The 12,775-nt window shown below is 54.1% G+C and overlaps 5 protein-coding genes and 1 non-coding gene across 6 annotated transcripts; 3 read left to right on the top strand and 3 right to left on the bottom strand.

Moving 5' to 3' along the window:
- Positions 1-797: 797 nt before the first annotated feature.
- J4E88_005797 (uncharacterized protein) lies at positions 798-1,670 on the bottom strand (the record flags this gene model as incomplete). The annotated part of the gene is made up of 1 exon (XM_049399429.1): positions 798-1,670. A coding segment is annotated over one exon (873 nt), but the record flags the coding sequence as incomplete, so codon positions are not given.
- Positions 1,671-2,228: 558 nt separating this feature from the next.
- On the bottom strand, positions 2,229-3,458 carry J4E88_005796 (uncharacterized protein; the record flags this gene model as incomplete). The annotated part of the gene is made up of 1 exon (XM_049399428.1): positions 2,229-3,458. One exon carries the CDS (start codon positions 3,456-3,458, stop codon positions 2,229-2,231), a length of 1,230 nt encoding a protein of 409 aa, XP_049255219.1.
- Positions 3,459-5,080: 1,622 nt separating this feature from the next.
- J4E88_005795 (uncharacterized protein) lies at positions 5,081-6,720 on the top strand (the record flags this gene model as incomplete). The annotated part of the gene is made up of 4 exons (XM_049399427.1): positions 5,081-5,132; positions 5,180-5,250; positions 5,297-5,329; positions 5,377-6,720. The coding sequence occupies 4 exons, from the start codon at positions 5,081-5,083 to the stop codon at positions 6,718-6,720; spliced, it is 1,500 nt and encodes a 499-aa protein (XP_049255218.1).
- A 629-nt stretch (positions 6,721-7,349) lies between these two features.
- On the top strand, positions 7,350-9,088 carry J4E88_005794 (uncharacterized protein; the record flags this gene model as incomplete). Its single annotated transcript, XM_049399426.1, has 2 exons — positions 7,350-7,392; positions 7,449-9,088. 2 exons carry the CDS (start codon positions 7,350-7,352, stop codon positions 9,086-9,088), a joined length of 1,683 nt encoding a protein of 560 aa, XP_049255217.1.
- A 608-nt stretch (positions 9,089-9,696) lies between these two features.
- J4E88_005793 lies at positions 9,697-9,769 on the bottom strand. Its single transcript has one exon. It is a non-coding gene; the product is annotated as a tRNA-Thr (tRNA).
- A 1,122-nt stretch (positions 9,770-10,891) lies between these two features.
- Positions 10,892-12,445, top strand: J4E88_005792 (uncharacterized protein; the record flags this gene model as incomplete). Its single annotated transcript, XM_049399425.1, has 1 exon — positions 10,892-12,445. The coding sequence occupies one exon, from the start codon at positions 10,892-10,894 to the stop codon at positions 12,443-12,445; it is 1,554 nt and encodes a 517-aa protein (XP_049255216.1).
- Positions 12,446-12,775: the final 330 nt, after the last annotated feature.

The raw sequence follows: 12,775 nt of genomic DNA, 5'->3' as shown, positions 1-12,775 counted from the left end.
CTCAGCCTTTAATCCCTCCCATCACCGACAACCTACTATAAACCGTTACATCGTCCCTAAACGCTTTCTGCCCTGTCCACAAATTCGTCAGCCTACTCTGTTCAACCAACAATCCCAACTGAGGAATAACTAACCTTTCAAACACCGTTCCACAACCCCAATCCACAAATCCCTCCCTTTAACCCTCGCCTCCTCCTCTCCCCACTCCCCAATCTCCCTCAAAAACGCCTCTTTCTCCCGCATCGTCATTCTATCTTTCATCTCACTCAGCGTCTCGGTGTTTGTCCGAGTGGTCACAATGACAGCACCTGATTTGGGTAACCGCGCATACATCTGCGTTTCAGTACGCACGAGCAATTCAGAGGGATGCAGATCAGCTATGTGGCCGGCGAAAAAGTCCATGGGGCGTGGGATGTGGAGGGTTGAAGCTAGAGTGGCGCGGAGGGGCCGGGTTTGGATGAAGGTTTGCGTGTGGGATAGGGGGCCGGTGGAGGAGTAGGGGGAGAGGGTTGGGAGGGTGAGTTTGAGGATTGAGGGGAGGTCTGTGAGGGGGTTATTAGCTTGCGTTGCGCGACTGCTTAGGAAAGAAGAGAGAATCGCAACTCACCAGACCAAGGTATCATCGGTGGTTTCCCCATCCCCTCCCCACCCACCACCACATCAACCGTCTTCCCCATATACGGACTTACAACATACCCGCTCGGAAACAGCGTCGTAGCAGCCTGTAAATACCAATTCAACGTACTCTCACTCCTGCCCCAAACCATGAAATCCTCCGCACATAACCGCGCACACACCTCCAACGGATGACATTCCAACCCGTGTTCTATTTCGAAATCCTCTCTTGTAAGCTCGTTCAGCACATGCTTCCTGCGCGCCTTCGTCAGGAAACGGAATTGGTGCGGATACATGTCCACGAGGAAAGACGTGACTTCCTGCAGTAGTTCGCGACATGCTCGTTCGCCCTCCGAGGTGACGTGGATGCAGGAGGAGCGGTTGCGCAAGAGGAGGTGGGTGCGCGCGGCGTGGTATTCGATGTATTGGGGGGAGATGGTGAGCCAGTTGCTGCGGGGTGTGGGTGTGAGACCTAGATGGGAGGCAGTGAGGGTGTTGGAATGGAGGGATGTGGACTCGATGGGCCGGTTTGTAAGGGGTATGTCTGGGAAGTAGTCGCCTGTTCCGCAGTCGTCGGCGTCGAAGGCGGGCATGCGCGAGATGCGGCGTTCTTCGGCTAGGTAGGCTCGCGTTTGCGGGTTGGTGAACGAGTCTAGGTCTGAGATGTCTGAGATGTCTTGGAGGTTGACTGTTGTTGTGGCGGTGGAGAGGTTTCGGGGGGAGAACGCGGTGCTGTGTGCTATGGTTTCTGTCGGCGCTGATAACGAGTCGTGGGTGAAGACGGTCATGCGCCGCTTCCTTAGGGTTTCAGCGATTGTACCGTGCTCGTTGTCTTTACTGTGGATCGGCGCCGCATGGTGGTCGTCTTCTTGAGTTTCGTTCCTGATCACGATGAACTTCTCTGGAGCGGGGCCGAGGGCGCCTTTGTAGAACCAAAGCCGTACTGCGGCAGTGCCTATGAAGAAGAAGTAGCAGCAAATTCCGATAACGAGAACGAGAAGAACGTATAGGGGTATCGGTCCGGGTTGTTGCAGGTGTAGCGGGCCTGCTGCCATGTCGAGCAGCTGGATAGATAAGAATGTAGTCGCACTGTGGACTTTGAGCGGCGGGATTGTGTACAAGTCCAGATTGCCATTGCTGAGGTTGCAGGTGCGGTGACATGTTTTCGAGCCTTCAGTACTGTGGCAATGTGAATGATGTGCATCTGAATTCGAGATTGAATGCTGTAATTTCTTCACAGTACTGCTTGCCAGCATTAGTCAAGTCGATAAATAGGCAAGAACAAACGATACCCTTTCGTTTCGATCGTCCTCAGTGTCAGTGTGTGCCGTGTAAAGTAAGGGAACCCAAGGAACAGGAAAGCATAGGAAAGTTGGCGATGAAACAAAGAATTGGGTATCGTGTTGCTTGGCTATGTAAAGTAAACAATCAGCGGGACGCCGTACTCCTGCATGTTCTCCTGCATGTGTCGAAATTGACCCATTGGTATGACTTCGCGTAAAACAAAAGCATCGGAAGAGCAATAGCCACACCCATTCCGAACCATACGAAGAAGCTCGCCCAAGATGAACTCCTTCGTGACCCATAACATTCATAAAATGGACATCCAACTCTTACTCAATCTTAGGCAAAGTATCAATCTTCGCATACAGCTCCTGCGCATCCTCAAAGATGTACCAGATATCTTTCGGTACACCCTTGAACGCCTTCTCGAATCGCTCCGGGTCGTTCTTCCTACCCTCGTCCATCTCCGCTACACCCGTGACTTTCCTGATGTAAATGGCGCCGATCCAGTTTTTGCCAAACTTGCGGTAAGCTTCACCATAAGATTCGGGATCTGTTTGCGTGGAGTCACCGATGAGGATGAACTTGCGCTTGGGGAACCATCCGTGGACCTTCTCGATGCGATCAACCTTGTAGGCTTCAGTGCCCTGAGTCAAGTTTGCGAGGAAGCCAGCAAGGTTCATCCAGCTGGCATCGCGTAGAATCATGGTGCCGTTGGGGTAGTATTGCTCGCGGAACTTGCGCAGGAACGGGTAGAGGTTGTAAGGTGACGCTGAAAGATACCAGAAGGGCGGGTTGTCGAGCTTTTGTACAATGTGCCTGTACAGTTCTGGCATACCCTTGATGGGCTCTGGCTCTTCGGCGAAGGTGGTGGTCAAGATGCCGACGGGTGACGATGTTAAAGTCTTCTTGATAGTGTCGTCCACGTCGGAAAGGATGGCCCAGCCCTTGGGTTTGGCGAAAGTGATGTTGAATGGCGTCGCATCAGCGTTGACGGCCTTGAACTTGTTGACTTGGCCTTCCTTGTAGTCGTTCCCTGGAATAGCCAAGACATCGGAGCTGATGCCGTCGCGTCCGCTGGGACCCAATCTGGTGTTGATGCCCAGAAGGTCAATTTGGACGGCATGTGCGGGGAGGATCTGGTCTGCAAATGGCTGGAGCCTCTGTGCGACGGTTGCCCTGGCTTGCTCGTCGTCTGCTAAGCCGATCTTCTCACTGACCCATGCGACGATCTTGGAGAGATCCTTGCCACTGTTCTTGACGAAGTAGGCAGCGACGAACTCGGCGTTCCACCTTCCTAGGCGATTCTGATATGCGGTAGTGTCCAAGATCCATACATAATCGGTCTCGGGGTTGACGTTGTTGTAGAAAGGGTTCTTGCGACCAAAATATGAGGAAAGGTTGTCCTTGAGGGAGAAGCTGAAACGGCTGGTGAGTTTGGGCATGTCTGCTTCAAATGCGGCGAAGCCTGAGTTTTCTCTGGTGATGCGGTCTTGTTCGGTTTCTTCGGTGCGCATTCGAGCACGGCCAGCCATGGCGGAAGCGGATTCGGGAGCCATTTTGTATGATGATAATGTTAGACAAAGGCGCGGGTGCCTGGTGGGTTGGTGAGGTCAGGAGGTGGGTGTATTGCACGGGACAAAGGGAGGCGAGGGCCATGGTCGAGGTCATATACTTTGTGCCTGGCACTTGACCAGGACTTGACGAGTGGCTGTTGCGGTGTCTCAGGAATGGGCCCAGTGTGCATGAGGGATGACGTTTAGCCAAGCCATGGCTCCGCATCCTGTAGGAATGATCGCTTGCCGAGCGCGCCGATCCTTGAACCTTGTCGGCGTATCGCCTCGAGTTAGAAGTGACAACTCAGCAGCTGAGCGAGATGATGAATCGCAAGCTATTTGTGACTTCACAGGAAATGTTGCCTTCTACCTGGACCTCTTCTCGATATTGCACCCTCAGGGTAAAGGTAGTTGTTTGATTTACGAGTCTTCCAGAATGGGTACTGTTGTACCTGGGGCATGCTCCAAAGTACAAATGGATCCAAACGAGCCTCTTCGTCTTTCAGCTTGTGTTGCAGGTGCAGGTAGCGACACTGCAGGCGGAGAATAATGTGAGGGTCTAGCAACACGCCAACGCCAGACGAAGCAAAGCACTCCGCGATACTTTGAAAGTAGTCGCAGCCTCCAGCACTAACAGCGGAGTAGTGCAGTCGCAGCAGGCTGCAGCAAATGGGTGCCTCTCGTCGTGCCAATGCTAGCGGAGTGACGTAACCAATCAAGCGATCTTGGGTCAGTCAGTTCACGGGTGTGAGTCTTGATATCTGCAGGTACGCGTGACGGTCAATACTCTTGCACTCAGATGGGGTATCGGTGACAGTGTCGGTTGATGAAAGCCATGCTTGGCTGTGCCAGACTTTGTCAAGGACGAGGTGGAATCGGGTGCTACTGAAGAGTCATGCTGCGACGTGATGTTGACGTATCTTGCAGCATACAGTCGCGTTGGAACGGCTATATCGGTACTGTGCTCAAACTGGTCACCGTCATACCTCGCTCGGCGACAAAGGAAATTATTGTCATCGCTGCCCTGGTTTGGTTCTGTGTTCTACCGCCTTTGGCCTCCTCATCTTGGTGTCGCCCGTCGAATAAGCGCGATATGGTATCACGCGGCGGTGCCACAGGCTAGGAACCCGGTCATGTGCTACAGTGTCGACGTATTCTGCGATGGCCCCAAGGTGGATGAACGGAAAGGGTCCGATTAACGCAGACTACGGGCCAGTGGGGTCTGCAGGTAAAGGCCGATGGCAGGTCTTGGCACAGCCTACGCCATCCAGGACGCGTAGATGTGCCAAACGAGAGGAGTTGATGGGAGAACAGCACTGAGATGGGTGCAGCGTCGCCACACGTTATACGCGGCTGTTTACGTCGGCCGTCGTGCTTCGCGAGTCTGTCATGGCTTGGCGACAAGAGGCGCAGCCCTACCTAGGTAACCGTCCGTCCGCGCGAGGAAGGCGCGTTGGAGGCCTCGATCAACACCTCGATAGTACTGCATCTGCCTCCTTTACGCTTACGCCCCGGCCTCGCGACTCTGGCCTCTCTGCGCTTCTGTGCTTTCTTTTTGCGCAGCTGCCCTCAAATACCCTTGCGACCGTTTTACGTTGCGGAACGGCCCCGCTACCAAGGCAGATATGGACCTCAAGAAGCGCCTCAAGTTGGGCAGTTTGATGCGCAAACGATCCTGTGCGTCGCATCTCCTCGTTTTATTCATTTCACCCTAACATTGACAGCGCACGCAGCCCAGGATGTCAATATCGATACAAACGCCGATACGCCCGAGGCCAATGCTACCAAGGGAGTGGTAGGTCATACCGCTTCGTCGCATCCACCAAGCTGACAGCGAGTAGATGCTCTTCTGCGAGTCTGGTGCCGCCAACTCGGTATGTTTGGCAACCTATAACATCCACACGCCAACTAACATGCCCAGGGTGAAGAGGTCCTCCACTTGCCTACCATTGTCGAGTCCGCCGTCGCAAGCCCCAGCGCAGCCGCAGCCGCCGCCAGACAGATCCGCATCTTCCTCTCCAAAGAGAACTTCAACCGCCCTCATGTCCAGTACAATTCTGTCATGCTCATTAGGATCCTGGCCGACAACCCAGGGCCCTCCTTCACCAAGAACCTCGACAAGCAATTCGCCGACACAGTCAAGCACCTACTTCGCCATGGGCAAGACCCGAGCGTTGCGCAAATCGTCAAGGAGACGCTGGATTCAATGGAGCGCGAGAAGGCATACGACACCAACCTGAACACGCTCTTCGCCATGTACAGGAAGGAGAAGGGCCTCATGGCAGCCGCGGCAAAGCAGTTTGGCCCCCGGAAGCTCAATGCGCCAGGCTGGTCGGGGTCACAGAACATACACGGTGGCTTCGGTTCAGGCGGACACAAGTCGTCTTCCAAATCGTTGCCGCCACCTGTGGAGCTCGCGGGGCGCATCGAGGAAGCGCGTACATCGGCCAAGCTCCTCCTGCAGCTCGTACAGTCTACACCAGCGAATGAACTGCTCGGCAACGACTTGGTCAAGGAGTTCGCTGAGCGCTGCACGGCCGCCCAGCGCAGTATACATGGCTACATCGCCTGCGACAATCCGGCGCCTGACGATGACACTATGCTCACTCTCATCGAAACCAACGAGCAGCTGTCCCTCGCTGCCTCCAAGCACCAGCGCGCCATCCTTCAAGCTCGTAAATTCATGGGTGCCTCACCCTCTCCACCAGTACAGAACGGAGCCTACGCGCCACCACCCAACGGCACCAGTAGTCCAGCTGGTGTGCCTGCGCAGTCTCCCGGGCTGTCGAATCTCCCACCACGCAACGACGCGCCTTCGCTGGCCCCTATGGATTTCGGAACGACAGGACCCAGCGCACCGCCTACCAACCACGGCAATGACAGCAGCTCTCTTCCTCCGTCACTGCAAGCTGCACCAGGCCGCACTCAACCGAGCGCGCAAGAAGAGAATCCCTTCGCTGATCACTACACGACTACCTACACACCTCCAGCGGCGTACCAAAACTCTACGTCGACGAACAATTACGGTGGCTCACCAGACCCATATCACCCAGGCTTTCAGTCTACTCCATCATACCTGGGCCGGCAAGAGAGCTCTGCCAATAATTTGACCATGCACGGTGCGCAACCGACGATTCAAGAAGAGGATGACCACATGCGCCCGCGGGCCGAACGACCTCGGACTCCCGATCTCAACGTGCCTCAGCAACAGGCCCCCGACGTTTCGCCCGTTGCAGAGCGTAATACCGTCACGTACAGATACTAGAGAACCATGGGTCGTGTCGCGGACTAGACGCGGACGTGAGATGTGGGGTAGCGTTTGGCAGGACCGATTTCACTCTTGGATCCCACGGGTAATCCCGGTGCTTTGAAATCGATAGTCACAAGATCGATAATCACAAAGTGCACGCTCTTTTTCTTGCGCAGAGTTTTGCAACTCGTAGTTTACAGGGCGGTTTGGAGCGCGACAGTTAGGACGAGATACCATAGTTGACTTTCATCTGGATTTAGAGTTTAATGCTATTCTACCTTGCTGCCCCGCACTTGCAAGCGCACCCCCACGGCCATGCAGTGACCTCGTGCGTCTCACGCGTCGCTCTCGTGCAGCGATCACGCAATCCACGAATTCCACACTGCGCCTGAATCCTGAATCGTCACCATGATACGGCACTTTCACCCATGCATCAGCTTGGTCAGCGACGGCTCGCAACCGACCCCTCCAATCTGGAAGGCGAGACCCGACGTCCCCCACTGCGGTCCCTGTTCCGCCGCTTCTAGCGCCGAAGAAAATAAGAAGCCGTCATGTTGAAGACATACACTATTGACAGCCCCGTCCGCCCTTCCCTTCGCCCTTGCCGGTCTTCACTTCCCCATGGCCTTCAGCTGCAATAGTCCATGGCTCGTTCGCTTCCGAAATGCGTCGACACGTTGATCATTGGTACGCCATGGGAATAACACGCGCTCCGAAGGCGACATGCTGATTACAAATTCCAGGCAATGGGCCGTCCGCGCTCATCCTCTCGTACATCCTACACGGCCATATCCCCTACTACATTGGCGGCCATCATGACGCGATTCTCGACGCGAAACTGCAGAAATCGCCGAATCTGCTTCATCTAACGCCAGACCTCTACGCGCATTTCCTGTCCTCGTTGCGCTACTCGACCCAAGCGCTGCCCGTCAACACGCTGCTCGATACCCTCGTTCGACCGAATGCCGACACCGAGTTGAATCCCACGTCCTGCATCGAGTGGCGATACGAGCCTGACAAGGCGATACCCCATGTCGCAATTGGAGACACGGCGCATGCAGGCGGACAGTGGGCGGAGAACCCGGTCTCTGCGAGCGCGGACATTGGGACGCTGAGCTATGCGGAACAGCTGAGCCTCCCGGGCTATTCGTACGCGGATCACCTAGCTAAGAGTGGAAGGGAGGATGAAGCTGAATTCGTGCGACCATCGAGGGTGGAGGTTGCCGACTATCTGAGGACATACCCGGAAGCTGTGGGTATCGCCGATAGCATCTACACTGGGTTGAAGGTCGAAAACGTACATCGAACGGTTCGCGGCTTCTCCATTGGCAGTCTTGGGATCCGGTGCAAGCATCTTGTGCTTGCCTCTGGTATCTTCACCGTCAACATCCCGCCACCGCTTTACCTCGCGCCCGTTGCGCAGATGGAGTCGCCAGAGGCGCCTCTGCTTGTCATCGGATCTGGATTCTCTGCTGCCGATGTCATCATATCAGCACCTCCCACTCGCAGGATCATACATATCTACCAGTGGGCTCCCGAGAAGAGGCCGTCTCCACTACGAGGCTGCCACCATACCGCATACCCCGAGTATGCGACAGTCTATCGCCAAATGAAGCTTGCAGCAATCGCCTCAAAGAAAAAGACCGCAAAGTCCCCTTCTGTGCGACGGAAATCAAATCCATTCCAACAGCGCGACTGGTCCCTCTACGAAGGCCTGCCCAACGCCGAAGTCATCAGCGCATCCACCTCTGGAAAAACAGCAACCGTCACCCTCCGCCTCCCATCAGGAGAAACCATCACGCGCGAAGCAGGCGGTCTAGCCTACGTCGTCGGCCGCCGCGGAACCCTAGATTTCCTCTCCCCCAACCTCATTGCCGAGATCCTCAACACACCCGAGCACACTACTCCTCCCGACACGCCTTCCACCCACCTAATCTCCGGCCGCACCCTCCGCGCAAAAGCCGAAGCCACATCCCTCGAAGTCGCCCGCGACGTCTTCATCATCGGCAGTCTAACCGGCGACTCCCTCATCCGCCACGCAATCGGCGGCTGTGTCTTCGCTGCTGGCCGCATTCTAGGCGCTATACCCACTATCTACTCGCCTGATAGCACGCCCTCGCCTACTTCGTCGACACCGCGGTCTGTGTCGCCGGTGTCGACGTCTGATACTGAGATTGCGGCTGAAGATGGAGTTGCTGGAGTTGCTGGGTTGAGGAAGGAAAGGAGTGGGAGGCGCACGCCTGGTGAAGCGACGAATGGTCATGCGGATTTGCATGTTGATCGCAGGAAGCTGGTTAGGGCGGTTGAGACGGCGCAGGTGGAGAATAGGTATTGGGTTGATTCGGGGTGGTGGGCTGGGGGGTTGGGGCCGGGGAGGCGGTGATGGATGATGATGGATAAGTGGTGAGCTGTGGGTTGTCTGGGAGGCGTTGGTGGGAGTTTGTACATACCCATTTTCATGCGAATATATATCTACCTTTACACATCTTGGGCCTCTATGCACATATACGCTCTGTAGTTCAAGACGACGCGTGGTCAAGAAAGAGCTGTTCTGAGGGGAATTACCGTACTAGCTGTTCTCTACAACATCTGAAGCTCCAGTGGCCTGTCGGCACACAGCAAACGTATGGAGCTTTAGCACTGAGAAGCTTTGAAATATTAAACATACTTGTTGAGGTGTGTACAGCAACAAGTAGCCACTACACAAGCTCTTCAAGATATTCCCATCCTGGGGTTATCACAAACTAGAATGTGGAAGCTTGTTCGTCGTAAAGTCTTTCAATTGATCTCTGTTTAACGCCGACAAAAAGCAGGAGTAAGCGGTTCAACGCCTTCTAACCCACTCGTACGGCGTTCTTAGTAAGGAGACGGAATCGTGCCTCGAGAGAGTTCGTACATAAGTGCTGCAGGTCGAGTTTCCCCCAAAAAAAAGATGCGAGAAGATGGCTGAACAAGAATTCCAAACCTCAAACAAAAAAGAACCGTGAAGTATGCCCACTACCCGAATCGAACGAGTGATCTTCGCATTACAAGTGCGACGCCTTACCGCTTGCTGGATGTATGTTAGATGATGTTGGTGGTGGTGGTGTTGTGTGGAGATGAACTTACGCCAAGCGGGCAATTACTGGTAATTGATGGCAAAAAGTTGCAATTGTAGATTTATGAACTTATAGAGTGCAAGAGCATCCAAAAGATTCGTTTAGTGGGCAGAGCGAGAAAACGCAAAGCCCCGCAGTGGCTGCGGGGCTGGATTAAATTCGCTTGGGCACCTACAAACTTCAGCACAGCGGTAACGTTGCTTAGTGGGGCCTGCTCTGTACTAGCTCCTGTTGGGTCGGTTTCACTTTGTCACTGATGGTAAGGGTGTTATGATATTATTAAGACACTGGAAAGAAGTGAAGCGATTAGTCTATCAATTTTGCTATCTAGATAGGCTCTTGCGGTGTTTGAGGCCGATTCTGTGTAGCTGAGGTTACTGAATTGCGACGACCGGAACCACTGGCATATTCAAAGTCTCTTGGACTGGAGAACCTCTGAAGGAATGCATGATGCTTGAGTAGAGTGTTGACGGAATTGGGAGCTGTTATTTCATCATATGCATCCCAATCATCACTGACTAGGATATGCTCGGGCTTAACTACACAACAGATGTTTCGAAAATATGACGGAAAACTTGAGATACGGTTGCCAAAAGTTTGCAATCCCATTCCCAACTTTGGAATCGTTGTCGTGCGCCCTCGATTGTGTTGAATGACACCTGCAGCAGCAAATGTGACTCGGCGCGCAAAGTTGGCAAGGGGGTTCAGCGCATCCATGGATGGTCTGGAGATTCGATGTGTAGCCTCAACAATATTAGGCAGCAGCATTCACCACAACCATCCTGTGGTTAACGGGAGAGTAATCGCAACTATGCTGATTCACCAACTACCCCGTGGGTTATTAGTGTTCCGTGGCAAAGGCCGATCATTCAAGGTTAGCCTCACCTTTGTCCCGTAGTTCGAGCGTAAGCTCCGACCACCGCTACATCATCGCCGCTGTAAAGGCAACACGTAGACCAAGACTTTCACCCTACACCACATTTCCACACTACAGTCCTTTCCGATATAAACCTCTGTCGCAGAATCTGGCATCCGATCACACACAACTCAAAACCTCAATCCAGAATCAGACCAGCTGAACACCTAAGATGGCGGACAGCGGCGTGGACATCGCATCCCTCACAGCCGACCAGCAAGCCGCGCTCCAGCAATACACCGCCGTTACCGACCAAGCAACATCCGACGCGATACCAATTCTCCAACGCGCGCAATGGAATGTCAACATAGCAGTAACCCGCTTCTTCGACGGCGAACCGACCGAAGACCCAGTCGCTGCCGCCGCCGCACAATTACCACCACCCCAAGACATCCGCCGACAAGAGACACTGTTGAATGGTTTTGCTTCGCCGCGATCTTCAACAGGTAGTGGGAGGAGAGTCAGGATAGAGCCTGCGCCAAGGGTGGTCCCGCAGCCAGAAAGCCAAGTCACCACACAAGTTCCGCTGGTGCTTGCGATATTCTTTGCGCCATTCTCGCTCGTGTACTCGTTATTCGCAAAGTCTTTCCGACTATTAGGCTGGCTATTCCCCTTCCTACCCCGCGCATGGGGGAGGGTGACGGCTAGCAACATCAACACACCCGCCTCTCAACGCAGCGCAAGCGGACGCCGACCTTTGAACCCACGAGATACCGCGGCGCGATTCATCCGCGAGTTTGAGGAGGAATATGGCAGCCACAACCTCCCGTTCTTTGAGAGCGGTTACGCACAAGCCTTCGATCTGGCTAAGAAGAACCTTCAGTTCTTGATGGTCGTGCTAGTCAGTCCCGAGCACGATGAGACGTCTTCCTTTATAAAGGACACACTGCTAGCACCAGAAGTCGTGGAGTTTGTACGAAACCCCGAGAACAACATCATACTTTGGGCGGGCAATGTGCAAGATTCGGAGGCATACCAGGTTTCTGCCGCGCTATCGTGCACAAAGTTCCCTTTTACCGGCCTGATCGTACACACACCTCAAGTGTCATCGACAGCCATGGGAATCGCGGCGCGCGTAGCCGGCCCTACAACCCCGCAGCAGTACATCGCAAAGCTAAGACAGGCGATGCAGCAACACACAGAGCCGCTGAATCGCGTACGCAGTCAGCGCGCTGAACAGCAAGCGACAAGGAATATCCGAGAACAACAGAACAGCGCATATGAACGCTCACTTGCAGCGGACCGAGAGAAGGCGCGCAAGAAGAAGGAGGAAGCGGAGCGGAAAGCCCGAGAAGAAAAGGAAGCACTTGAGCGAGAACAAGCCATTGAACGATACGCACAAAATCTTGCCCAATGGCGCAAATGGCGCGCCGCATCTATTCGCTCTGAGCCCAGTCCCGATGAAAAGGACATCGTACGCATCAGTCTTCGCATGCCTAATGCCGAACGTGTGGTCCGCAAATTCGCCGCGGATGCTCACATCGAGGAACTCTACGCGTTCGTTGAATGCTACGATATCCGGCAGTCTGAAGAAAGCTCACAGGAGAAAGTCGAAGAGCCGAAGGACTTCGAGCATGAGTACAAGTTCCAACTGGTCAGCCCTATGCCGCGCGAGGTGTACGAGCTCAAGACTGGTGGCACGATCAAGGAGCGCATTGGACGAAGTGGTAATTTGATCGTTGAGCGGACGGATCTTGAGGATGAAGAAGACGAGGAGGAGGAGTAATCGCATGAATATAGTCATTGCGCTGGCGTTACGCATTTCTGCTCGACTTAGCGTGGGACGTGGTGGACATCCACTGAGGTTTTTGATATGATAGATACGTTGGTTACGAATGTGAAGATGTATGTACGGCCAATCACGTACATCTCTACCATATGCAGTGCTATTTTTGTCCTTTTGAGCCCGATTGCCTCATAAGTAATTGCAAGACGATGAACACAGCCACAACTGTGCTTCGAGTGCTTGTATCGGGTAGGCTACGGCTGTCTCGGGTGCACGGGCCATATCTTAGTGCCGCTCCCGGTTTCGTCGACGGGTGACGCATCACAAGCG

This window comes from Alternaria novae-zelandiae, assembly GCF_023758075.1.
Source record: "Alternaria novae-zelandiae strain BMP 2774 chromosome Unknown scaffold_10, whole genome shotgun sequence".
In the NCBI taxonomy this organism is placed as follows: domain Eukaryota; kingdom Fungi; phylum Ascomycota; class Dothideomycetes; order Pleosporales; family Pleosporaceae; genus Alternaria; species Alternaria novae-zelandiae.
The sequence above is the reverse complement of the archived record's forward strand: the minus strand, read 5'-3'. Positions and strand labels throughout refer to the sequence as shown.